This window comes from Chiloscyllium plagiosum, unplaced genomic scaffold (genome assembly GCF_037043375.1).
Source record: "Chiloscyllium plagiosum isolate Xiang-an unplaced genomic scaffold, Cpla_swu_hap1 HiC_scaffold_15, whole genome shotgun sequence".
Lineage (NCBI taxonomy): Eukaryota > Metazoa > Chordata > Chondrichthyes > Orectolobiformes > Hemiscylliidae > Chiloscyllium > Chiloscyllium plagiosum.
Window position 1 is genome coordinate 65,543,739 of NW_028270153.1, and position 27,037 is coordinate 65,570,775.

Genomic DNA, 27,037 nt, shown 5'->3' on the forward strand with positions numbered 1-27,037 from the left:
TGTGACAGTTTCTGAAACATTGGGATATGATTATTGGCACATTCTTCTCAGTTAGGTTAGTCAATCACAGAATCCCTACACTGCTGAAAGAGGCCATTTGGCCCATCAAGTCCGCACCAACCCTCCAAAGAGCATCCCACCCAAATCCAGCCACTCCATTTCCCGTAACCCTTCATTTCCAATGGCTAACCCACCTAGCCTGTACCATCCTGGACACTGCAGGACAATTAGCATGGCCAATCCGCTTAACGTGCAGTATTTGGACTGGGGAAGGAATTCAGAGTTCCTGGAGGAAACCCAAGTGGACACCAGGAAAGTGTGCAAACTCCACAGACAGTTGTCTGAGGGTCGAATCGAATCTGGGTCCCTGGTGATATGAGGCAGCAGTGCTAACCATTGAGCCACCATGCCACCTATGTCTTGCCACGGCAGTTGAATTCACAAACTCCATTGAAATAATTTCACATTTCAAGTTTTAAATTTCTCTACAAAGGCCATGAGATTATGACTGGTACACATAAGTGTTTCTTTATGGACGTGATGGTCATAAATACAAAATGTTTAAGAGGTATTAACAATCTCACTTACAGGCAGTAATAATCTACTTGTTCACTGTAGAGTACTTCTATGTCTTCTTCCCCAGTCAATGGCATCATAGAGTCACAGAGATGTACAGCGTGGAAACAGACCCTTCGGTCCAACTCATCCACGCCGATCAGATATCCCAACCCAATCTTGCCCCACCTGCCAGTACCCAGCCCATATCCCTCCACACCCTTCCTATTCATAAACCCATCCAGATGCCTTTTAAATGTGGTAATTGTACCAGCCTCCACCACTTCCTCTGGCAGCTCATTCCATACACGTACCACCCTCTGCTTGAAAAGGTTGCCCCTTAGGTCTCTTTTATATCTTTCCCCTCTCACCCTAAACCTATGCCCTCTAGTTCTGGACTCCCCGACACCATGGAAAAGACTTTGTCTATTTATCCTATCCATGCCCCTCATAATTTTGTAAACCTCGATAAGGTCACCCCTCAGCCTCCGACACTCCAGGGAAAACAGCCCCAGCCTGTTCAGCCTCTCCCTATAGCTCAAATCCTCCAACCCTGGCAACATCCTTGTAAATCTTTTCTGAACCCTTTCAAGTTTCACAACATCTTTCCGATAGGAAGGAGACCAGAATTGCATGCAATATTCCAACAGTGGCCTAACCAGTGTCCTGTACAGCCGCAACATGACCTCCCAACACCTGTACTCAATACTCTGACCAATAAAAGAAAGCATACCAAACGCCTTCTTCACTATCCTATCTACCTGCGACTCCACTTTCAAGGAGCTATGAACTTGTACTCCAAGGTCTCTTTGTTCAGCAACACTCTCTAGGATCTTACCATTAAGTGTATAAGTCCTGCTAAGATTTGCTTTCTCAAAATGCAGCAACTCGCATTTATCTGAATTAAACTCCATCTGCCACTTCTCAGCCCATTGGCCCATCTGGTCCAGATCCTGTTGTAATCTGAGGTAACCCTCTTCGCTGTCCACTACACCTCCAATTTTGGTGTCATCTGCAAACTTACTAACTGTACCTCTTATGCTCGCATCCAAATCATTTATATAAATGACAAAACGTAGAGGACCCAACACCAATCCTTGTGGCACTCCACTGGTCACAGGCCTCCAATCTGAAAAACAACCCTCCACCTCCACCCTCTGTCTTCTACCTTTGAGCCAGTTCTGTATCCAAATGGCTAGTTCTCCCTGTATTCCATGAGATCTAACCTTGCTAATCAGCCTCCCATGGGGAACCTTGTCGAACGCCTTACTGAAGTCCACATAGATCACATCTACCACTCTGCCCTCATCAATCCTCTTTGTTACTTCTTCAAAAAACTCAAACAAGTTTGAGAGACATGATTTCCCACGCACAAAGCCATGTTGACTATCCCTAATCAGTCCTTGCCTTTCCAAATACAAGTACATCCTGACCCTCACGATTCCCTCCAACAACTTGCCCACCACCGAGGTCAGGCTCACCGGTCTATAGTTCCCTGGCTTGTCTTTACCGCCCTTCTAAAACAGTGGCACCACATTAGCCAACCTCCAGTCTTCTGGCACCTCACCTGTGACTATCGATGATACAAATATCTCAGCAAGAGGCCCAGCAATCACTTCCCTAGCTTCCCACAGAGTTCTCGGGTACACCTGATCAGGTCCTGGGGATTTATCCACCTTTATGTGTTTCAAGACATCCAGCACTTCCTCCTCTGTAATCTGGACATTTTTCAAGATGTCACCATCTATTTCCCTACAGTCTATATCTTCAATGTCCTTTTCCACAGTAAACACTGATACAAAATACTTGTTTAGTATCTGCTCCATCTCCTGCGGCTCCAAACAAAGGCCACCTTGCTGATCTTTGAGGGGCCCTATTCTCTCCCTCGTTACCCCTTTGTCCGTAATATATTTGTAAAAACCCTTTGGATTCTCTTTAATTCTATTTGCCAAAGCTATCTCATGTCCCCGTTTTGCCCTCCTGATTTCCCTCTTAAGTATACTCCTACTTTCTTTATACTCTTCTAAGGATTCACTCGATCTATCCTGACTGTACCTGACATATATTTCCTCCTTTTTCTTAACCAAACCCTCAATTTCTTTAGTCATCCAGCATTCCCTATGCCTACCAGCCTTTCCTTTCACCCTGACAGGACTATACTTTCTCTGGATTCTCGTTATCTCATTTCTGAAGGCTTCCCATTTTCCAGCCATCCCTTTACCTGTGAACATCTGCCTCCAATCAGCTTTTGAAAGTTATTGCCTAATCCCGTCAAAATTGGCCTTTCTCCAATTTAGAACTTCAACTTTTAGATCTTGTCTATCCTTTTCCATCACTATTTTAAATCTCATGGAATTATGGTCACTGGCCCCAAAGTGCTCCCCCACTGATACCTCAATCACCTGCCCTGCCTTATTTCCCAAAAATAGGTCAAGTTTTGCACCTTCTCTAGTAGGTACATCCACATTCTGAATCAGAAAATTGTCTTGTACACACTTAAGAAATTCCTCTCCACCTAAACCCTTAACACTATGGCAGTCCCAGTCTATGTTTGGAAAGTTAAAATCCTCGACCATAACCACCCTATTGTCCTTACAGATAGCTGAGCTCTCCTTACAAATTTGTTTCTCAATTTCCCTCTGACTATTAGGGGGTCTATAATACAATCCCAATAAGGTGATCATCCCTTTCTTATTCCTCAGTTCCACCCAAATAACTTCCCTGGATGTATTTCCGGGAATATCCTCCCTCAGCACAGCTGTAATGCTATCTCTTATCAAAATGTCACTCCCCCTCCTCTCTTGCCTCCCTTTCTATCCTTCCTGTAGCATTTGTATCCTGGAACATTCAGCTGCCATTCCTGCCCATCCCTGAGCCATGTTTCTGTAATCGCTATGATATCCCAGTCCCATGTTTCTAACCATGCCCTGAGTTCATCTGCCTTCCCTGTTAGGCCCCTTGCATTGAAATAAATGCAGTTTAATGTATTAGTCCTACCTTGTCTCTGCCTACCCTGACTGTTTGACTCACTTCTGTTCTCAGCTGTACCCATCTCAGATCTCTTTCCCCACTATTTCCCTGGGTCCCATCCCCTCACCTTACTCCCAAGCAGTTCTAGCAAATTTCCCTGCCAGTATATTAGTCCCTTTCCAATTCAGGTGCAATCCGTCCTTCTTGTACAGGTCACTTCTACCCCAAAAGAGATTTTAATGATCCAAAAATGTGAATCCTTCTCCCATACACCAGCTCCTCAGCCATGCATTCATCTGCTCTATCCTTCTATTCCTGCCCTCACTAGCTCGTAGCACTGGGAGTAATCCAGATATTACTCCTCTTGAGGACCTCCTTTTTAAATTCCTGCCTAATTCTCTGTAATCTCCCTTCAGAATCTCAACCTCTTCCCTTCCTATATCACTGGTTCCAATGTGGACAATGACCTCCTGCTGGCCCCTCTCCCCCGTGAGAACATTCTGCACCCTCTCTGAGACATCCTTGATCCTGGCACCAGGGAGGCAACACACCATTCTGCTTTTTCTCTGCTGGCCGCAGAAAAGTCTGTATGTATCTTGGACTGGAGAGTCCCCTAACACAATTGATCTCTTGGAATCTGACGTACCCCTCATTGCCTTCGAGCCAGTCTCAATACCAGAAACTTGGCTGTTCGTGCTACGTTCCCCTGAGAATCCATCACCCCCTACATTTAGGGCGGCACGGTGGCACAGTGGTTAGCACTGCTGCCTCACAGCGCCAGAGACCCGGGTTCAATTCCCGCCTCAGGCGACTGACTGTGTGGAGTTTGCACGTTCTCCCCGTGTCTGCGTGGGTTTCTTCCGGGTGCTCCGGTTTCCTCCCACAGTCCAAAGATGTGCAGGGTCAGGTGAATTGGCCATACTAAAATTGCCCGTAGTGTTAGGTAAGGGGTAAATGTAGGGGTATGGGTGGGTTTCGCTTTGACGGGTCGGTGTGGACTTGTTGGGCCGAAGGGCCTGTTTCCACACTGTAATGTAATGTAATCTAATCTAATCTAATTTTCCAAAACAGCATACCTGTTTGAAATGGGGATAGCCACAGCAGGCTCTTGCACTAGCTGCCTACCTCTCTTACCTTTCCTGGAGTTAACCCATCTATGTGACTGTATCTGAGACTTTCCCCTTTCCTATATCTGCCATCCATCACATACTGTTGCTGTTGCAAATTCCTCATTGTTTCTATCTGTCTCTCAATTGCTTTTTAAAAAATGTTTCGCAAAATCAGGATCTAATACCAATTCAATCATTAGGATTGCCTTCAGCTTCTCAGAACCACTTTGCCAGTCTTTTGATCTTATTAATTACTTTTGTTGTTTTCGGACTAAATCTGTTAATGTTGCAGCTGTTGTATCAGTCAGGTGCACGTTCCTGACTTGGAAAAATCACATCCCCAGAAATCTCTTGATTTTCTATTTGGGTTTAGCAACTGGGATTTGATCAGAGCCCTCACTTCCACTGTTCTTGGCAATACTTGCTCTTAGTTCACCATGTGTCCTAGTCATTTTTTTAGTATAACCTTTGAGAAAATACCAAGTCAAATGAATTGGCCAGAGGGAATCTGGACATTGAAAACACAGAGTCAATTGACAGGGAAAGTGAACTTGCGAAACCAAGAGGAGCTTACACATTGTAGGATAAGGACAGGTGTTGCCAAGAGCAGTGAACTGCTCCAATAATGCCTCCTTCCTAAAGTTAAATGAGAAATCGTGAGATTTTTAGGAGTGTTGACATTTTGTGCATAATTACAGCATAATAGCAATCCCTTGTAGGAGTTTGCTAAAGAAGCAGTATTTTCAGTGGAATGTTAGGCAGCTGTTGAGAAGTTGAGGGCTATCCTGATAAATAGACCTATGTTGGCCATACTTGATTTTTCGAGTCCTTTAAGAAAGGCAGTTCATGTTAATTGATGGGGGTGGGGATGATGGTTAGGTGTATTCCCATTGAAGGATGATGAGTCACAAGTCGGTGCAATAGTTTTGTCAGTATTTCTGTGCTGAAGCTCTAAACCAGTATCAGAGGAACAACTCTCCTGCAGAAGGAGAGACTTTTGGATTATTATTGACTCTCTAACACTTCGCAGTCCATGTGTGACATGGCAACAGAGAAACGTTGATCTACAGAGACCATAATCCTCGAACAATTTTAAACTCAAAAATGTAAGACTATTCCTGCATTTGAAACTTGAAAGGGTTCAGAAAAGATATACAAGGATGTTGCCAGGTTTGGAGGGTTTGAGCTACAGGGAGAGGCTGAACAGGCTGGGGCTGTTTTCCCTGGAGCGTCGGAGGCTGATGGGTGACCTTGTAGAGGTTTATAAAATTATGAGGGGGATGGATAGAATCTTTTACCCAGATAGAGCAGTCAAAAACGAGAGGGAATTGAAAGGTGAGAGGGAAGACATTTGAAAGAGACCTAAGGGCCAGCTTTTTCACGCAGAGGGTAGTACGTGTATGGAATGAGCTGCAAGAGGAAGTGGTGGAAGCTGGTACAATTACAGCATTTAAAAGGCATTTGGATGGGTATATGAATAGGAAGGGTTTGGAGGGATATGGGCCGGGTGCTGGCAGGGGGGACTAGATGAATGTAGAATATCTGGTGGATGTGTAGAATATTCAGATGGATCCTATGTTTTAGCCATTTAATGTAAAGATTGTTTACATTGCTGGAAAACATAATGTATTTGAACCTAAATGGTCACAGGCATAACATAATAGAGCAAGATAAGTTTAAAACATATCGGAGGAAGACCTGAATGTCACAATGGATACAAACAGTTTATTACAGTTCAGAAGACCATTGGGCCCATTATGTCTGCACTGGCTCTCTGAATGAGTAATGCCTGTGGTGCACCTCTCCCTTGCCTTCTCCCTGTAACCCTGCATAGTCTCAACAATCCAATTCCCTCCTGAACACCACTACTGTGAATTCCTTGGTTATTGGCATGGACTGGAGAGATGATGATGATGATGATGATGCTGTATCAAATGACTGGAAGGAAGCTGAGCGAAATCTGATGAAGGAGGCATAATGAGTGCATATAGATAAATGTACACAGACTACTGCAGAGTCTTTAAGGACTGATCAGAGTCACAGACAGATCTGCTAAAAGATTCAACATACGTCAGCATGTGGAAGTTGAGGGTAGTGATGGAGGATCCAAAAGCAAGGACTGGAGAAAAGATTACAAAGGTGGAAATACATAGTCATTGAAAGGAAAAGATTCTTCAACTCCACACTGAGCAGCCAGCATGACCTGAGCATTGGGGTCAAAGTCTGAAAACACATCAGTCAGAGCTCCCACAGCTCCTCCAGGGAACACATCCTGTCCACTTTAAGATTATTCCCAAAGGCAGCTGGCTCACGTGGGAAGTCAGCAAGAAGCATTTTGTCAGGTATTAAACAGCCTCAGGATTGAACAAAACAAACCAGTGAGATCAGGTCAGTACAAGCAGATTCATCGCTGATGATCATTGACCAGGCAAGGTTTGACTGAGACATCATCCTCTTACAAGAACATCTTGAAAGCCACATATTTATGGGATCAAAAGATTTACTCTCTGTTTGTTAAACCTTCCCTATTCAGAGATAGAGATACATCAATTCCTACATTAACTTCCTTTATAAATTCATAGACAATCATGCATATGGCAGTCTAAGGGACAAATTAATATGTGACCATATAGTCATAGGGGTGAGATGTCTGATTCTTACAGTCAAAGGAGGATTTAATACTGGTACAGTTAATGAGGCAGTCTGAGATTTGGAAGCAAAATTAGGAGATCTTGAAGAGTCCAAGGCTCCATAGCCAAGCAAGTCCACGCAATTTATAGATTGAAAACTGGAAGGGCCTGGCCAAACAAACCCGCCAAAAATGGAGAAAGGCAGTGAATTGCCAACTTGAAATGTTTCTGATGAAGTGAGAACAAGGCACTTAAATGTGGCCGATGCCCAGCCGCAGATCTGAATGCCGCAACAGTGGTGAATTCATTCCAAAAGAATTTATAATTCTGGACCTGCCAATAATGGAGATAAATGACAATATAGTTCTAAACACAGCCATCGAGGCCAGACATCCTTGGAGAGATTGATGACCAAGACAGCAAATGTGGGTCAATAAATCTTGAAGCACAAGGATGTTCTGTGATGTTTGACTGAGACATTGGGGCTGATGTTAGCATACTATTTGACAAGGTAAAGTGACTGAAACAGAATTAAAAGCCTTTTTAATCGAACTGCAAGGTCCTGGATGAACACATTTGAAAGTCAAAAGTCACACACCTTGGCAAGATCAACAACTAAAAGCAGAAAAATAACTGAGCCACCTGACATTTTAAAGAATCTTGAATCTTCACTTTGTCGCAAGAAAGACTGACTGAGATTAAAATGATATTTAAAGTAGGTAACATTGCTGAGGAAGAAAGCAATGGAGAATTTGGGAAGCACATATATATATATATTATATATATACTGGATAAATTGAAAATGAGGACAATATTACATTTCTAGTATTGTAGATCTCAAATGTCTCTTTGCATCTCAAAGTTATCAGCAGTATTTTTGTCCTCATGTCTATCAGTTACGGTTCTCCTTCCATTATGTCACCTGTAACCTGTATTCAGATGATCTCACAAGTTAGGTCTTCCATTTTCTGTCATATCACCAATTACCCTTTTTGTGCTATGAAAGTTCCACGAAACATTGCTTTGCTAAGAATATTTTTGTTCTTCCAGCGTTTGTACCATCAGCGTATGTTAAAGCACAAGGGTATCTTCCATCAAAAGTCCAACTGTGTTTGATATTTCGTCGCAGACCCATAATCTAAATGCCAACATGGATTGGGAATTTTCAAATGAAATTTCTGCTAGTTTGCATACAATCTACTGAATTTCAGTACATATTCTTCTGTAATACTGCCCTTAGTCTTTCAAAATTTGTCAAAATCCGACAATGCCTCATGATAAATTAGTAGATCATCTTTTTAATCCATGGCAATTAACAATCTGTCCAAACCATCATTCGTGTTCAAATCATTAAGCTCCAATTCTCAAAAATCTTTGTTTCTTATCCTGCTTCCATATATTAATTAAAGTGCTAACATCATTCCTCAGTAATGCAGGTTCACGTTGTAATTTCAATCTTCCGCTGGTCATAAGGTTCATTTTTAGAATGGGAGTGAGTAATCAAAACTTGACATAAAAACCTTTGAAAACAAAATGATTTTGACCTCTCTAAAGTACTGTCTCTCTTTTGACTCCAGGAATGTTATAAAAGACACAGAAATTTGTGTTTCTGATATGAACTGCTAAGCATTAACCTTCAATTGAATTACTTGCAATCAAATGGTACTTGCTGAGCAATAACCAGCTCAGTTTGGGTTCTGTCGGGGCCACTCAGCTCCTCATCTCATCACAGCTTTGCTCCAACTAAATTATTTCAAGTTTTATGGACATACCTGCAGTGGCTTCTTTAAACAAGGTAAATTCAAGCTCACTGTAGACATGAGAAAAATATTTTAACAAGACTTCTGAGAAATCACAAGATTGATAGTCACTACTCGCTTTGCTGTAGAATCTGCTGGGGCTGTTTATTGAACAGTGACTGACTTGGAGAAGGTGTTTGGTTGATCTAGCTAAATGGAGGAAAGTCTGCTAAGAACAAGCTGGCAATCTGATCACTCCAATTTCTGAAAAGAAAATGCTCTTGTTTAATTCAAGGTGGAAGCCTACTTGTTCTTTTGAGCGAGTGACTGAAAGAACACCTGGAGATCATAGTTTCAGAGCAAGTTGTGATTGCAAGAGTTCAGAGAAAACCATTCATAATTGACCACACATGCCAGAATATCAGAGCAACAGACCTTGGAATACTTTATACTTTTAGCTTCACAAACAGCCTATTGGCCAAAGCTTTTATTTTTATTCAGAAGGCCAAAATAATTTTTATTTTATCTTCCTCATGTGTATGTGTGTTGTAGGGATAATTATAGAATGAATCCCTTATACTTTTATATCATTAACCCCAAATTTCAACCAAGTATTGCATCTATAAGTTGTATTTTGATAATAAGTCCATATTTGTGTTTATTAAGAAATCTGGGTTGATAAATCTTTTTGAGTAAAACCTGATATAGATAAAGTCTTTAATTGAAAATCTTTGGAACTGGAAAACGTTTTCCTTTTTTATGTTGTGAGCATGGAGTTGTGGGAGAGGAGTTACAGTGAACTTCCCAAGTGGCCGCATGATCTAAGGCACCAGATATAAGGATTGTTATTCCTTGCCTTGCTGAAACCTGATGTAACCTGTTCCCTTTCAAAGGGTGTGAACTCAAATTCCACTCATCCTATTCAGCCCCACAACTCTTAAGGGACGCAGTGCAATAGTAGCAATATTACAGGACTAAACCAGAATTCCAGGTCAGTGCATGTGGGAATGCAGATTTGAGGATATCTAGACTATAAGAGAGAGTAACCATTGTAACTTAATGTTAAATAGCTGTCAACATCCTGGGGGTTACTCTTGACCAGAAACTGAACTGGACTAGCCATATAAATAACAGTGGCTACAAGAACAGGTCAGTGGCCAGGACCCCTACAACAAGTAACTCACTTCCTGACTCTGCAAAGCCTGTCCACCATCTGCAAGGTACAACTAAGAGGTTGCCTGGATGAGAGTTAATCCAACAACATTCAAGAAGCTCAACAGTATCCCTCAGTATCTTCTCCAGTAGCTTCCCTACCACTGACATCAGGCTCACTGGTCTGTAATTACCTGGATTATCCCCGCTCCCCTTCTTAAACAAGGGGACAACATTAGCAATTCTCCAGTTCTCTAGGACCTCACTCATGTTCAAGGATGCTGCAAAGATATCTGTTAAGGCCCCAGCTATTTCCTCTTTCGCTTCCCTCAGTAACCTGGGATACTTCTAGATCTGGGGACTTGTCCATCTTAATGCCTTTTAGAATACCCAACACTTCCTCCCTCGTTATGCTAACTTGACCTAGAGTAATCAAACATCTACCCCTAACATCAACATTCATCATGTCCCTCTCCTCGATGAGTACCGATGCAAAGTACTCATTAAGAATCACACCCATTTTCTCTGACTCCATGCATAACTTTCCTCCTTTGTCCTTGAGTGGCCCAACCCTTTCTCTAGTTACCCTCTTGCTCCTTATATATGAATAAAAGGCTTTGGGATTTTCCTTAACCCTGTTTGCTAAAGATAACTCATGACCTCTTTTAGCCCTCTTCATTCCTCGTTTCAGATTGGTCCCACATTCCCGAGATTCTTCCAAAGCTTCATCTGATTTCAGTCACCTAGATCTTATGCACACCTTATTTTTCCTCTTAGCTTGTCTCACAATTTCACCTGTCATCCATGGTTCCCTAATCTTGCCATTTCTATTCCTCATTTTCACAGGAACATATCTCTCCTGACCAGTAGTCAAACTCTGTTTAAAAGCCTCCCACATATCAAATGTGGATTTACATTCAAACAGCTGCTCCCAATCTATGTTTCGCAGCTTTTGTTGAATTTTGCTATAGTTTGCCTTCTCCCAATTTAGCACTCTTCATTTAGGACCACTCTCATCTTTGTCCATGAATATTCTAAAACATACAGAACTGTGATCACTATTCACAAAGTAATCCCCTATTGAAACTTCAACCACCTGACCGGGCTCATTCCCCTACACTAGATCCAGTTTGGTCTATTCCTGAATTGGACTTTTTATATACTGTTCTAGAAAACCCTCCTGGATGCTCTTCACAAACTCTGTTCCATCTAGACCTCTAACATTAAGTGAATCCCAGGGCAGAATGGGTACTGCAGATGCTGGAGATTAGAGTCAAGATTAGAGTGGTGCTGGAAAAGCACAGGAGGTCAGGCAGCATCCGAGGAGCAGGAAAATCAACGTTTCAGGCAAAAGCCTCATTCCTGATGAAGGGCCTTTGCCCTGGCAGTGTTGGGAAAATTAAAATCTCCCATCACTACCACCCTGTTGCTCTTTCCATAGTCTGTTTACATATTTGTACCTCTATCTCATGCTCACTGTAGTACAGCCCCAACATTGTTACCGCACCCTTCCTATGTCTGAGCTCTGCCCATATTGCCTCACTGCTCGAGTCCTCCATAGTGCCCTCCTCAGCACAGCTGTGATATCCTCTCTGACCAGTAATGCAACTCCTCCACCCCTTTTATCTTCCTCTCTATCCCGCCTGAAGCATCGATATCCTGGAATATTTAGTTGCCAATCATGCCCTTCCCTCAACCAAGTCTCAGTAATAGCAATAATATTATACTCCCAGGTACTAATCCAAGCCCTAAGTTCATCTATCTTACCTACTATACTTGTCACATTAAAACAAATGCAACTCAGACCCCAGCAGTCACTTTACGTCATCATCTGCTCCCTGCCTGCCCTTCCCCTTAGTCACACTGACTTCATTATCTAATTCCTTACAGGTTTCAGTTGCTACCTCCTTCATGTCCACTAACCTCCTCATTTTGTTTCCATCCCCTGCCACGTTAGTTTAAACCCTCCCCAACAGTGTGACCAAAAGCAGCCCCAAGGATATAGGTTCCAGTCCAGCCAGGTGTCCAATTTGTAATACTCCCATCATCCCCAGAAGCAGTCCCAATGGTCCAAAAATCTGAACCCCTGCTTTGTGCACCATCTCTCAAGCCAAGCATTCATCCTGCCTATTCTTCCATTCCTGCTCTGACTGACGCGTGGCACTGGTAGCAATCCTGAGATTACTACCTCTCTGAGGTCCTACTTTTTAACTTGATTAGATTAGATTAGATTACAGCGTGGAAACAGGCCCTTCGGCCCAACAAGTCCACACCGACCCGCCGAAGCGCAACCCACCCAGACCCCTACATTTACCCCTTACCTAACACTATGGGCAATTTAGCATGGCCAATTCACCTGACCTGCATATCTTTGGACTGTGGGGGGAAACCGGAGCACCCGGAGGAAACCCACGCAGACACGGGGAGAATGTGCAAACTCCACACAGTCAGTCGTCTGAGGCGGGAATTGAACCCGGGTCTCAGGCACTGTGAGGCAGCAGTGCTAACCACTGTGCCACCGTGCCGCCTAACTTAAAATTTGGCTTAACTTAAAATTTTAACTAAAATCCCTCTATATCCCTCATGATTTTAAGTTAATAAAATGAGGTCAATATAAAGTGTCTTTTCTGTAGGGTGGGGGAATTTCAAAACTAGGGTAATACTTTTAAGGTGAGGAGAGAAAGATTTTAGTAAGGACATGAGAGGGGCAACGTTTTTACACAGAGAGTGGTTAATGTGTAAATGAGATGCCGGAGGAAGTGGGTGGATGTAGATACATTTAAAAGACATTTGGATAAGTTCATGGATAGGAAAGGTTTGGCCAAATATGGAGGAGAAAGTGAGGTCTGCAGATGCTGGAGATCAGAGCTGGAAATGTGTTGCTGGAAAAGCGCAGCAGGTCAGGCAGCATCCAGGGAACAGGAGAATCGACGTTTCGGGCATAAGCCCTTCTTCAGGAATTAGGAAGGGCTTATGCCCGAAACGTCGATTCTCCTGTTCCCTGGATGCTGCCTGACCTGCTGCGCTTTTCCAGCAACACATTGGCCAAATATGGGCCAAGCATGAGCAGGTGGGACTAGTTTAGTTTGGGAATATGGTCGGCGTGGACTAGTTCGACTCGATGACTGCATGGTTGGTGCTGTTAGATCACAAACATTGCAGCTGCTTAAGAAGGCAACACACTATTATCTCTTCAAGGGTTTTTTTTAGCAAATCTCGCCTGTCCAGGGATACTCACATCCAGTGAACCAAAAACAAAATTTTTCATCAGAGACAGGAACCAGTGAGATGAAGGATTACATTACTTATACACGTGAATGGGAATCGATTTCAAAGAGGATGATACATCCTTTGGGAATGTGACTTTCAATTTTTTCGCCGAAAACTTGGATTCTACCTGCCACCCTACTGAGGGTCCTCCTCCAATCTGATCCCTTACCAATGGATAGAGATTTCCTTGCAACTTGGCTCCTGAGGGAAGAATTGGCTGGATAAGACACAGTCTCTAAGTTGAACATAGGGAGGGTGCAGAGGAAGAGTAAACTAAATGAGAATGACACTTCAAGAAACAATTAACATGATAACGAAACATTTCTGGCTGGAAGAGTTGCTCCTTTTTTCGAGGTATTTTAGGTGTTGGAGGTGATGTCCTCGAATTCCAGGAGCAGCAATTACTGTTTCATATGCTGTTGCATTGTTTTGGAACTTTGGAAAAAAAAGTCAAAACAACAGCAGTTTAAAAGGGAGAAAAACAGACAAAGGAAGCACATGGTGAGATCTGTGCAGGAGAGAGAGAACCTGCACAGTTACTGCCTTTGCTGTTTGAATTTGTGTATCGCTGGACATCGGAGTGCATCTGGGAAAATGAACAAACAGTGAAATTCACAACTAAATCTTGGAGGAACTGTTGGGCGAAGTTCACAACACAGAATCTGATAAGTTAATTGTTGTTTTAAGTCTGTCCAAGAGAAAGGCTGCAGCAGTGAGTACAGTGGATTCTTTCTTGAGTATATGTTTTTGGAGATAAGTCTCTTGATTAAACTTAATATATAAGCCATAGCTATTAATTTAACCTGGGGCAGTGTTTGTAGAGGAATAAGACGGTGTTATTTTCTGGGTCTGTAGATTGTGAAGGAGCAAAAATGGCCTTTGCAGTGATATGTACTTCTTGTCAGATGTGGGAGTTTAAAGAGAGTTTAAGGTTTACTGCGGATTATATCTGCCATAAATGCTGTTGGATGCGAATCTTATCAGATCGAGTGGATCGGTTGGAGAGACAGATAGAAGCGATGAGGAATTTGCAACAGCAACAGTATGTGATGGATGGCAGTTATAAGAAGGGGGGAAAGTCTCAGATACAGTCACATAGATGGGTTAACTCCAGGAAGGGTAAGAGAGGTCGGCACCTAGGGCAGGAGCCTTTTGTGGCTATCCCCATTTCAAACAGGTATGCTGTTTTGGAAAATGTAGGGGGTGATGGATTCTCAGGGGAACGTAGCACAAACAGCCAAGTTTCTGGTATTGAGACTGGCTCGAATGCAATGAGGGGTACGTCGGATTCCAAGAGATCAATTGTGTTAGGGGATTCTGTAGTCAGAGATACAGACAGACGTTTCTGTGGCCAGCAGAGAAAAAGCAGAATGGTGTGTTGTTTCCCTGGTGCCAGGATCAAGGATGTCTCAGAGAGGGTGCAGAATGTTCTCACGGGGAGAGGGGCCAGCAGGAGGTCATTGTCCACATTGGAACCAACGACATTGGAAGGGAAAAGGTTCAGATTCTGAAGGGAGATTACAGAGAGTTAGGCAGGAATTTAAAAAGAAGGTCCTCAAGGGTAGTAATATCTGGATTACTCCCAGTGCTACAAGCTAGTGAGGGCAGGAATAGGAGGATAGAGCAGATGAATGCATGGCTGAGGAGCTGGTGTATGGGAGAAGGATTCACATTTTTGGATCATTGGAATCTCTTTTGGGGTAGAAGTGACCTGTACAAGAAGGACGGATTGCACCTAAATTGGAAGGGGACTAATATACTGGCAGGGAAATTTGCTAGAACTGCTTGGGAGGATTTAAACTAGTAAGGTGGGGGGGTGGGACCCAGGGAGATAGTGAGACGGGTACAGCTGAGAACAGAAGTGAGTCAAACAGTCAGGGCAGGCAGGGACAAGGTAGGACTAATAAATTAAACTGCATTTATTTCACTGCAAGGGGCCTAACAAGGAAGGCAGATGAACGCAGGGCATGGTTAGGAACATGGGACTGGGATATCATAGCAATTACAGAAACCTGGCTCAAGGATGGGCAGGACTGGCAGCTTAATGTTCCAGGATACAAATGCTACAGGAGGGTAGAAAGGGAGGCAAGAGAGGAGGGGGAGTGGCATTTTTGACAAGGGATAGCATTACAGCTGTGCTGAGGGAGGATATTCTTGGAAATACATCCAGGGAAGTTATTTGGGTGGAACTGAGGAATAAGAAAGGGATGGTAACCTTATTTGGATTGTATTATAGACCCCTAATAGTCAGAGGGAAGTTGAGAAACATATTTGTAAGGAGATCTCAGCTATCTGTAAGAATAATAGGGTGGTTATGGAAGGGGATTTTAACTTTCCAAACATCGACTGGGACTGCCATAGTGTTAAAGGTTTAGATTGAGAGGAATTTCTTAAGTGTGTACAAGACAATTTTCTGATTCAATATTTGGATGTACCTACTAGAGAAGGTGCAAAACGTGACCTACTCTTGGGAAATAAGGCAGGGCAGGTGATTGAGGTGTCAGTGGGGGAGCACTTTGGGGCCAGCGACCATAATTCTATTTGTTTTAAATTAGTAATGGAAAAGGATGGACCAGATCTAAAAGTTGAAGTTCTAAATTGGAGAAAGGCCAATTTTGACGGTATTAGGCAAGAACTTTCAAAAGCTGATTGGAGGCAGATGTTCGCAGGTAAAGGGACGGCTGGAAAATGGGAAGCCTTCAGAAATGAGATAACAAGAATCCAGAGAAAGTATATTCCTGTCGAGGTGAAAGGGAAGGCTGGTAGGTATAAGGAATGCTGGATGACGAAAGAAATTGAGGGTTTGGTTAAGAAAAAGAAGGAAGCATATGTCAGGTATAGAGAGGATAGATCGAGTGAATCCTTAGAAGAGTATAAAGAAAGTAGGAGTATACTTAAGAGGGAAATCAGGAGGGCAAAACGGGGACATGAGATAGCTTTGGTAAATAGAATTAAGGAGAATCCAAAGGGCTTTTACAAATATATTGAGGACAAAAGGGGAACGAGGGAGAGAATAGGGCTCCTCAAAGATCAGCAAGGTGGCCTTTGTGTGGAGCCACAGAAAATGGGGGAGATACTAAATGAATATTTTGCATCAGTATTTACTGTGAAAAAGGATATGGAAGACATAGACTGTAGGGAAATAGATGGTAACATCTTGCAAAATGTCCAGTTTACAGAGGAGGAAGTGCTGGATGTCTTGAAATGGTTAAAGGTGGATAAATTCCCAGGTCCTGATCAGGTGTACCTGAGAACTCTGTGGGAAGCTAGAGAAGTGATTGCTGGGCCTCTTACTGAGATATTTGTATCATCGATAGTCACAGGTGAAGTGCCAGAAGACTGGAGGTTGGCAAACGTGGTGCCACTGTTTAAGAAGGGTGGTAAAGACAAGCCAGGGAACTATAGACCGGTGAGCCTGACTTCGGTGGTGGGCAAGTTGTTGGAGGGAATCCTGAGGGACAGGATGTACATATATTTGGAAAGGCAAGGACTGATTAGGGATAGTCAACATGGCTTTGTGCGTGGGAAATCATGTCTCACAAACTTGATTGAGTTTTTTGAAGAAGTAACAAAGAAGATTGCTGAGGGCAGAGCAGTAGATGTGATCTATATGGACTTCAGTAAGGTGTTCGACAAGGTTCCCCATGGGAGACTGATTAGCAAAGTTAGATCTCATGGAATACGGGGAGAACTAGCCATTTGGATACAGAACTGGCTCAAAGGTAGAAGACAGAGGGTGGTGGTTTAGATTAGATTAGATTACTTACAGTGTGGAAACAGGCCCTTCGGCCCAACAAGTCCACACCGCCCCGCCGAAGCGCAACCCACCCATACCCCTACATTTACCCCTTACCTAACACTACAGGCAATTTAGCATGGCCAATTCACCTGACCTGCACATCTTTGGACTGTGGGAGGAAACCGGAGCACCCGGAGGAAACTCACGCAGACACGGGGAGAACGTGCAAACTCCACACAGTCAGTCGCCTGAGGTGGGAATTGAACCCGGGTCTCTGGCGCTGTGAGGCAGCAGTGCTAACCACTGTGCCACCATGCCGCCCAAAGGGTGGAGGGTTGTTTTTCAGACTGGAGGCCTGTGACCAGTGGAGTGCCACAAGATGCGAGCATAAGAGGTACAGTTAATAAGTTTGCAGATGACACCAAAATTGGAGGTGTAGTGGACAGCGAAGAGGGTTACCTCAGATTATAACAGGATCTGGACCAGGTGGGCCAATGGGCTGAGAAGTGGCAGATGGAGTTTAATTCAGATAAATGTGAGGTGCTGCATTTTGGGGAAGCAAGTCTTAGCAGGACTTATACACTTAATGGTAAGGTCCTAGGGAGTGTTGCTGAACAAAGAGACCTTGGAGTGCAGGTTCATAGCTCCTTGAAAGTGGAGTCGCAGGTAGATGTTTGGTTTGCTTTCCTTTATTGGTCAGAGTATTGAGTACAGGAGTTGGGAGGTCATGTTGTGGCTGTACAGGACATTGGTTAGGCCACTGTTGGAATATTGCGCACAATTCTGGTCTCCTTGCTATCGGAAAGATGTTGTGAAACTTGAAAGGATTCAGAAAAGATTTACAAGGATGTTGCCAGGGTTGGAGGATCTGAGCTACAGGGAGAGGCTGAACAGGCTGGGGCTGTTTTCCCTGGAGCGTGGGAGGCCTAGAGGTGACATTATAGAGGTTTACAATATCATGAGGGGCACGGATGGGATAAATAGACAAAGTCTTTTCCCTGGGGTCGGGGAGTCCAGAACTAGAGGGCATAGGTTTGAGGTGAGAGGGGATATAATAGAGACCTAAGGGGCAACTTTTTCATGCAGAGGGTGGTACGTGTATGGAATGAGCTGCCAGAGGAAGTGGTGGAGGCTGGTACAATTACAACATTTAAGAGGCATTTGGATGGGTATATGAATAGGAAGGGTTTGGAGGGATATGGGCCGGGTGCTGGCAGGTGGGACTAGATTGGGTTGGGATATCTGGTCGGCATGGACGGGTTGGACTGAAGGGTCTGTTTCCGTGCTGTACATCTCTATGACTCTATAACAAATTAAATTCAGTAGATCTCGGTGGATAGGAGGGTATGTCTTGTAATTTTTGCAACAGAGCCAATGCAATGGGATGGACTGGTACTAATTCTACCAGGAGCAGAGGAGTTGAGTCTAGCTCCAGATCAAGGGGACTATCTCCCTGCCCCACTCCTGCTTATGTTTCCTTGGAAGGAAACTGTCGGCTCAGCTCTAACGCCTTTAACAGCAGGAGCTGATCCCTTTAACAGTGAAGTGCTGACGTCCCACGGTTGGCTTCACAAAGGACGAGGTGACGGAGGGGTGCCGCCAGCGCCACCTGTGGTCAGAGCCGGGGCAGCAGCAGCTCTGCCGCGGAACCCCAGCACCACCTCATGGCCACACCGTGAATGGCAGCAGCTTCCCAGAGTCTGGGTGACAACACCATCCAGGGGCGCCCAATGCCTGTGCCAGAGGCTCGGGCTGCCCCTGCCAATCGCTGCACAGGCTTCAAAGACCAGATCCAGCAGGTCCTGGGCTGGAAGAAAGGGATAAAACTGCAGCCAGCAGCGGGAGAATCTCGGTCAGAGCAGGGCACCCACTCTGTCCTGGGTAAGGGTGCTGGGATAGAGCAGGGCACCCACTCTGTCCTGGGTAAGGGTGCTGGGATAGAGCAGGGCACCCACTCTGTCCTGGGAAAGGGTGCTGGAATAGAGCAGGGCACCCAGTCTGTCCTGGGTAAGGGTGCTGGGATAGAGCAGGGCACCCAGTCTGTCCTGGGTAAGGGTGCTGGGTCAGAGCAGGGCACCCACTCTGTCCTGGGTAAGGGTGCTGGGATAGAGCAGGGCACTCACTCTGTCCTGGGTAAGGGTGCTGGGATAGAGCAGGGCACCCACTCTGTCCTGGGTAAGGGTGCTGGGATAGAGCAGGGCACCCACTCTGTCCTGGGAAAGGGTGCTGGGATAGAGCAGGGCACCCACTCTGTCCTGGGTAAGGGTGCTGGGTCAGAGCAGGGCACCCACTCTGTCCTGGGGAAGGGTGCTGGGCAGGAACAGGGCACCCAATCTGTCCTGGGGAAGGGTGCTGGGCAGGAACAGGGCACCCAATCTGTCCTGGGTAAGGGTGCTGGGATAGAGCAGGGCACCCACTCTGTCCTGGGTAAGGGTGCTGGGATAGAGCAGGGCACCCACTCTGTCCTGGGTAAGGGTGCTGGGATAGAGCAGGGCACCCACCCTGTCCTGGGTAAGGGTGCTGGGTCAGAGCAGGGCACCCAGTCTGTCCTGGGTAAGGGTGCTGGGATAGAGCAGGGCACCCACCTTGTCCTGGGTAAGGGTGCTGGGTCAGAGCAGGGCACCAAGTCTGTCCTGGGTAAGGGTGCTGGGATAGAGCAGGACACCCACTCTGTCCTGGGTAAGGGTGCTGGGATAGAGCAGGGCACTCACTCTGTCCTGGGTAAGGGTGCTGGGATAGAGCAGGGCACCCACCCTGTCCTGGGTAAGGGTGCTGGGATAGAGCAGGGCACCCACCCTGTCCTGGGTAAGGGTGCTGGGATAGAGCAGGGCACCCACCTTGTCCTGGGTAAGGGTGCTGGGTCAGAGCAGGGCACCCAGTCTGTCCTGGGTAAGGGTGTTGGGATAGAGCAGGGCACCCACCTTGTCCTGGGTAAGGGTGCTGGGTCAGAGCAGGGCACCCAGTCTGTCCTGGGTAAGGGTGCTGGGATAGAGCAGGACACCCACTCTGTCCTGGGTAAGGGTGCTGGGATAGAGCAGGGCACCCACTCTGTCCTGGGTAAGGGTGCTGGGATAGAGCAGGGCACTCACTCTGTCCTGGGTAAGGGTGCTGGGTCAGAGCAGGGCACCCACTCTGTCCTGGGTAAGGGTGCTGGGATAGAGCAGGGCACCCACTCTGTCCTGGGTAAGGGTGCTGGGATAGAGCAGGACACCCACTCTGTCCTGGGTAAGGGTGCTGGGATAGAGCAGGGCACCCACTCTGTCCTGGTTAAGGGTGCTGGGATAGAGCAGGGCACCCACTCTGTCCTGGGTAAGGGTGCTGGGATAGAGCAGGGCACTCACTCTGTCCAGGGTAAGGGTGCTGGGTCAGAGCAGGGCACCCACTCTGTCCTGGGTAAGGGTGCTGGGATAGAGCAGGGCACCCACTCTGTCCTGGGTAAGGGTGCTGGGTCAGAGCAGGGCACCAACTCTGTCCTGGGTAAGGGTGCTGGGCAGGAACAGGGCAGCCACTCTGTCCTGGGTAAGGGTGCTGGGCAGGAACAGGGCACCCACTCTGTCCTGGGTAAGGGTGCTGGGTCAGAGCAGGGTACCCACTCTGTCCTGGGTAAGGGTGCTGGGATAGAGCAGGGCACCCACCCTGTCCTGGGTAAGGGTGCTGGGCAGGAACAGGGCACCCACTCTGTCCTGGGTAAGGGTGCTGGGATAAAGCAGGGCACCCACTCTGTCCTGGGTAAGGGTGCTGGAATAGAGCAGGGCACCCACTCTGTCCTGGGTAAGGGTGCTGGGATAGAGCAGGGCACCCACTCTGTCCTGGGTAAGGGTGCTGGGATAGAGCAGGGCACCCACTCTGTCCTGGGTAAGGGTGCTGGGTCAGAGCAGGGCACCCACTCTGTCCTGGGTAAGGGTGCTGGGTTAGAGCAGGGCACCCACTCAGTCCTGGGTAAGGGTGCTGGGATAGAGCAGGGCACCCACCTTGTCCTGGGTAAGGGTGCTGGGATAGAGCAGGGCACCCACCCTGTCCTGGGTAAGGGTGCTGGGATAGAACAGGGCACCCACTCTGCCCTGGGTAAGGGTGCTGGGATAGAGCAGGGCACCCACCCTGTCCTGGGTAAGGGTGCTGGGATAGAGCAGGGCACCCACCCTGTCCTGGGTAAGGGTGCTGGGATAGAGCAGGACACCCACTCTGTCCTGGGTAAGGGTGCTGGGATAGAGCAGGGCACCCACCCTGTCCTGGGTAAGGGTGCTGGGCAGGAACAGGGCACCCACTCTGTCCTGGGTAAGGGTGCTGGGTCAGACCAGGGCACCCACTCTATCCTGGGTAAGGGTGCTGGGTCAGAGCAGGGCACCCACTCTGTCCTGGGTAAGGGTGCTGGGATAGAGCAGGGCACCCACTCTGTCCTGGGTAAGGGTGCTGGGTCAGAGCAGGGCACCCACTCTGTCTTGGGTAAGGGTGCTGGGTCAGAGCAGGACACCCACTCTGTCCTGGGTAAGGGTGCTGGGATAGAGCAGGGCACCCACTCTGTCCTGGGTAAGGGTGCTGGGTCAGAGCAGGGCATCCACTCTGTCCTGGGTAAGGGTGCTGGGATAGAGCAGGGCACCCACTCTGTCCTGGGTAAGGGTGCTGGGTCAGAGCAGGGCACCCACTCTGTCCTAGGTAAGGGTGCTGGGTCAGAGCAGGCCACCCACTCTGTCCTGGGTAAGGGTGCTGGGATAGAGCAGGGCACCCACTCTGTCCTGGGTAAGGGTGCTGGGTCAGAGCAGGGCACCCACTCTGTCCTGGGTAAGGGTGCTGGGATAGAGCAGGGCACCCACTCTGTCCTGGGTAAGGGTGCTGGGTCAGAGCAGGGCACCCACTCTGTCCTGGGTAAGGGTGCTGGGATAGAGCAGGGCACCCACTCTGTCCTGGGTAAAGGTGCTGGGTCAGAGCAGGGCACCCACTCTGTCCTGGGTAATGGTGCTGGGATAGAGCAGGGCACCCACCCTGTCCTGGGTAAGGGTGCTGGGATAGAGCAGGGCACCCACTATGTCCTGGGTAAGGGTGCTGGGATAGAGCAGGGCACCCACTCTGTCCTGGGTAAGGGTGCTGGGTCAGAGCAGGGCACCCACTCTGTCCTGGGTAAGGGTGCTGGGTCAGAGCAGGGCACCCAGTCTGTCCTGGGTAAGAGTGCTGGGATAGAGCAGGGCACCCACTCTGTCCTGGGTAAGGGTGCTGGGATAGAGCAGGACACCCACTCTGTCCTGGATAAGGTTGCTAGGCTAGAACAGGGCACCCACTCTGTCCTGGATAAGGTTGCTAGGCTAGAACAGGGCACCCACTCTGTCCTGGGTAAGGGTGCTGGGCAGGAACAGGGCACCCACTCTGTCCTGGGTAAGGGTGCTGGGTCAGAGCAGGGCACCCAGTCTGTCCTGGGTAAGGATGCTGGGTCAGAGCAGGGCACCCACTCTGTCCTGGGTAAGGGTGCTGGGTCAGAGCAGGGCACCCAGTCTGTCCTGGGTAAGAGTGCTGGGATAGAGCAGGGCACCCACTCTGTCCTGGGTAAGGTTGCTAGGCTAGAACAGGGCACCCACTCTGTCCTGGATAAGGTTGCTAGGCTAGAACAGGGCACCCACTCTGTCCTGGATAAGGTTGCTAGGCTAGAACAGGGCACCCACTCTGTCCTGGGTAAGGGTGCTGGGATAGAACAGGGCACCCACTCTGTCCTGGGTAAGGATGCTGGGTCAGAGCAGGGCACCCACTCTGTCCTTGGTAAGGGTGCTGGGTCAGAGCAGGGCACCCACCCTGTCCTGGGTAGGGCTGCTGGGTCAGAGCAGGGCACCCACCCTGTCCTGGGTAAGGGTGCTGGGTCAGAGCAGGGCACCCACCCTGTCCTGGGTAGGGGTGCTGGGTCAGAGCAGGGCACCCACCCTGTCCTGGGTAAGGGTGCTGGGATAGAGCAGGGCACCCACCCTGTCCTGGGTAAGGGTGCTGGGTCAGAGGAAGGTGCTCGGTCTTCTCTGGGTAAAGTGCTGAGTTCAGACATGAGTAGCCTGACAGTGTTCACTGCTCCATCAAAATGTGAACAAAATGTCACACCAATAATCTTCGAGTCTGATTCAGTACCAAATGAACAGCAGCTTGGTGATTTCCGATCTGAAAAAACAATTACTGTGTCTGACTGGAGCCAGGGCACCCAGTCTGTACTGGGAGTGGCAGCTGGAATTGGGCAGGGCACCCAGTCAGTACTGGGAGAGGCTGCTGGAATTGGGCAGGGCACCCAGTCTGTACTGGGAGGGGCTGCTGGAATCGGGCAGGGCACCCAGTCTGTACTGGGAGAGGCTGCTGGAATTGGGCAGGGCACCCAGTCTGTACTGGGAGGGGCTGCTGGAATCGGGCAGGGCACCCAGTCTGTACTGGGAGAGGCTGCTGGAATCAGGCAGGGCACCCAGTCTGTACTGGGAGGGGCTGCTGGACTTGGGCAGGGCACCCAGTCTGTAATGGGAGAGGCAGCTGGAATCGGGCAGGGCACCCAGTCTGTACTGGGAGGGGCTGCTGGAATCGGACAGGGCTCCCAGTGTGTACTGGGAGGGGCTGCTGGAATCGGGCAGGGCACCCAGTCTGTAGTGGGAGGGGCTGCTGGAATTGGGCAGGGCACCCAGCCTGTAATGGGAGAGGCTGCTGGAATCGGACAGGGCACCCAGTCTGTACTGGGAGAGGCTGCTGGAATCGGGCAGGGCACCCAGTCTGTACTGGGAGAAGGTGCTGGATTCCAGCAAGACACCCAATCCTTTTGTAGCTCCAAGTCAGGATTAGAAACGCAGGTGCAGTTTGGTACAGATCGGCTCGGTAAAGGGTCTGAGGAGGCAGGGCTGCCTGTCCTGAGTAATGGGAGAGGCTCTGAGGAGACAGAGCAGCAAAGTTTGCATCTGACGCCCAGTGCAAGGATTGGCAGTGTTGTGGATTTGAACGTGAAGCCAGAACAGTCAGAGCTGGTTGTTGGCACAGCCTTCCAAGTGAAGCTAGATACTCGGTCAGCTGTGTACAGAGGCTCCAAATCAAAACAGTGCGTCAGGCCGACTGTATTTCGGGATGTGAGATCAGCACAGTATTTCCAATCGCTGTTGCCCTGGGACAAGAGGTCAGAGCAGTGTCTCCATTTGCCTTTGGCTGGGAATTGGAGCAGTAAGCAACTCAGGCAGCCTCTCAAGTGCCAGAATGTGGGGCTGGAACCCTGGGCACAGCCTGTACTTGCCGAGAACACAGGCTTAGCGAGACAGATCTTCATTACACTCACTCGAAACCTGAGCTACATCTCAGGCTTGTATGATAGTGTGCAGTTGGATGGGTTTAGCACACTGCATGGTCAGCACAGTTCACCAGATGGATCCCACCTCGATCCAGGGAAAAAAGACTCACCGTCACGAGCAACTGTGTGGAAACAAGGAAAATCCTGCCCCGGCGCCCCGAAAAAGAAAGCGGAGAGGAAAAATGGACATGTTCAAGTGCACTTTGCTGACTCGGTGGGATTACAGTTGACTGAAATTCACAGCTTTGACGCGACAGTGGAGCCAACTGTGCCTGAGTACGTTTTAGCTAATCTCCATTCCACACCTCCCACTGCACAGCTCGCCTGGGTACAGAGCTTTAAAAAGGAATTCACCAATCCCAAGGACGATGTCAATTTTGATGAACGAGTGAGCAGGCAGAAGGTGTGCCTGGAGACAGTGATGGAGTCAGACTTGGTGATCAGTGGCACCATCTTGGTCCTAAACCTGGCATACCATAAGGAGGTCACAGTGCGTTACACCTGCACTGACTGGAACCTTTTCACTGATGTACCAGCTTTCTTTGAAAACAGCATTGAAGATAAAAAAGACCGCTTTGCCTTCATACTGAACCTATCATTTCATATTTTGAAGCCAGGCTCCTCTGTTCAGTTTGCAATCAAGTACACAGCCAATGGAGTAGAATTCTGGGACAACAATGATAGCAACAATTACACATTGACATATCAGCCATTTCAGGTCATAATCCCCAACAACAACAGCAGCAATAGTTTGGTCAATTCTGACTAACACTTCTACAAACTAGAGGCGAGTCAAGTTGGATTACAGATCAGTAAAGGCCCACCAGACTGGACTGAAACCTCCAAACTGCAGCGATATCATCACAAAGCTGGGCACAGTGTGCGTGACAGTCAGAAACTGAGGTTCCCCCCATGGGCAGAATTCACTTTGGAATAGAAAGGCCCGCCTGGAGAATTAATTGAAAGGGTTCAAGAACAACTGGATCAGCTCAGAAACAAGGAAGGGCTGCAGCTGGAAGTAGCCAAGATCCTGGGGCTGCATGGGTATGTGTCAGTTCCTGCAGGAAGTGTGGCTACATTCGGGGAACTGATGGTATCATTGACCTAATTAATCATCCGTAATGTTTGGTTATAGTCTCGCTTAGTGATCTCATTACTGGCATCCATGGATGGTTCTGTTGTGCTCCTTGATCTGGACAAGAATGTTAGAAGCTTTCCTGTCAAGAGAATTTGTCCAGAATTTGTGAATGGACAATTTCTTAAAACAAGCTCTGAACTGGAGCACATTCTGATCTCGAATTGATTATTAAACTGTTCATTGATATTAATGACTATTGCAACAATTATTACATTACAAAAATCATGAGACAGGGTTTCAGGTTCCTTGTCTGGAACGATTTGCAAATGTCTTTTTTTAAGTACCATTGACACCAAATTTCACTGTAATATCAGGTGAGGAACTCTCCACGTCCCTATCACACAATTTCATCTTCCAGGACAGTTGAGTTCAGTTATGACACCAAGTTTGCCTAAATAGATGGTGTTGCCATTGCATTGCCACTAAACACAACTCTCATAAACATCTTTGTCAGATTTCATAAGAAATGTGCTTTTGTTGGACCTACACCTAACCTGCTACCCCTTGTATCTTTCTGGTATGTCAATGATATGTCTGCTACATTCGAATCTGAAACTGCATATAAGAATTTTCTCACCTGTCTCTTATTGGACAGTTCCATTCTGCTAGTTAGTTTCTCAGGCAATGCCTGACTAATCAGAATAATTCTGCCTGGTTTAAAATTTAAACAAAGCCTGGCTATTAATCATCGATTGGCACATTCTCCATGGCAACACCTCTACCAATCAGAGTCCACTTACCAATCTTTCACAGAATCCCCACAGTGTGGAAACAGGCCATTCAGCCCTACAAGTCCACACTGATTCTCAGAAGAGCATCCCACCCTTGCACTATGCCTGCATTTCCCATGGCTAATCCACCGATTGTAATTTAGCATCGCCAATCCACCTAACCTACACATTTTTGGACTATGGGTAAAAAAGAAATTACCAGAGGGAACCCATACAGACACAGGGAGAACATGCAAACTCCATACAGCTGCCCGAGGCTGGGCTAAAATTGAACCACTCTGAGGTAGCAATGCTAACCACTGAGGCACCGTGCCATTCAGTGCTCTCCTCTCATACGCTATAAATGTTGGTTTTCCCCCTTGAATTGGTATTCTTGTAAATTATCCTCTTGAGTGAAAGATGAAAAGATTCTATAAAATATGTCTTTTTCGGCAATACTTGAGCTGTGCCAATTTATGACTATAATAGCATTTTCAGAGACATTTTGTAAAGGTGGGCATGGCTGGAACAGGAATATTCAAGGATTTTTGACATTTCAGGAAGAGAAGGATATGGTTTAGCTCTGGTAATACAGGATGCTCTCAGTAAATTAGTAATAAATAATCTTGGCTTGGAAGATCAAGGATTAGTCAGTTTGAGCGGAGATACATCAAAGGAAAGGAAGATGGTCAGTCATGTGACTTAGAAGCGTTAACGTACAAAGGAATCAAAGTGTGCTGGTC

General features: G+C 47.2%; 1 protein-coding gene across 1 annotated transcript; it reads left to right on the forward strand.

Annotated features, from left to right (window-relative positions):
• Positions 1 to 18,843: 18,843 nt before the first annotated feature.
• Positions 18,844 to 25,756, forward strand: LOC122559942 (uncharacterized). Its single transcript, XM_043710051.2, has 3 exons — positions 18,844 to 19,717; positions 22,424 to 22,704; positions 22,831 to 25,756. The coding sequence occupies exons 1-3, from the start codon at positions 18,844 to 18,846 to the stop codon at positions 25,213 to 25,215; spliced, it is 3,540 nt and encodes a 1,179-aa protein (XP_043565986.2). The 3' UTR covers positions 25,216 to 25,756.
• The last annotated feature ends 1,281 nt before the right edge of the window (positions 25,757 to 27,037 follow it).

Coding starts and splice junctions, on each gene's coding strand:
- LOC122559942 (XM_043710051.2), top strand. CDS start 18,844: ATGGCAGCAGCTTCCCAGAGTCTGGGTGACAACACCATCCAGGGGCGC. Junction 19,718..22,423: donor GGGCACCCAGTCTGTCCTGG/GTAAGGGTGCTG, acceptor TTGCTAGGCTAG/AACAGGGCACCCACTCTGTC. Junction 22,705..22,830: donor CCCACTCTGTCCTGGGTAAG/GTTGCTAGGCTA, acceptor GTCCTGGGTAAG/GGTGCTGGGATAGAACAGGG.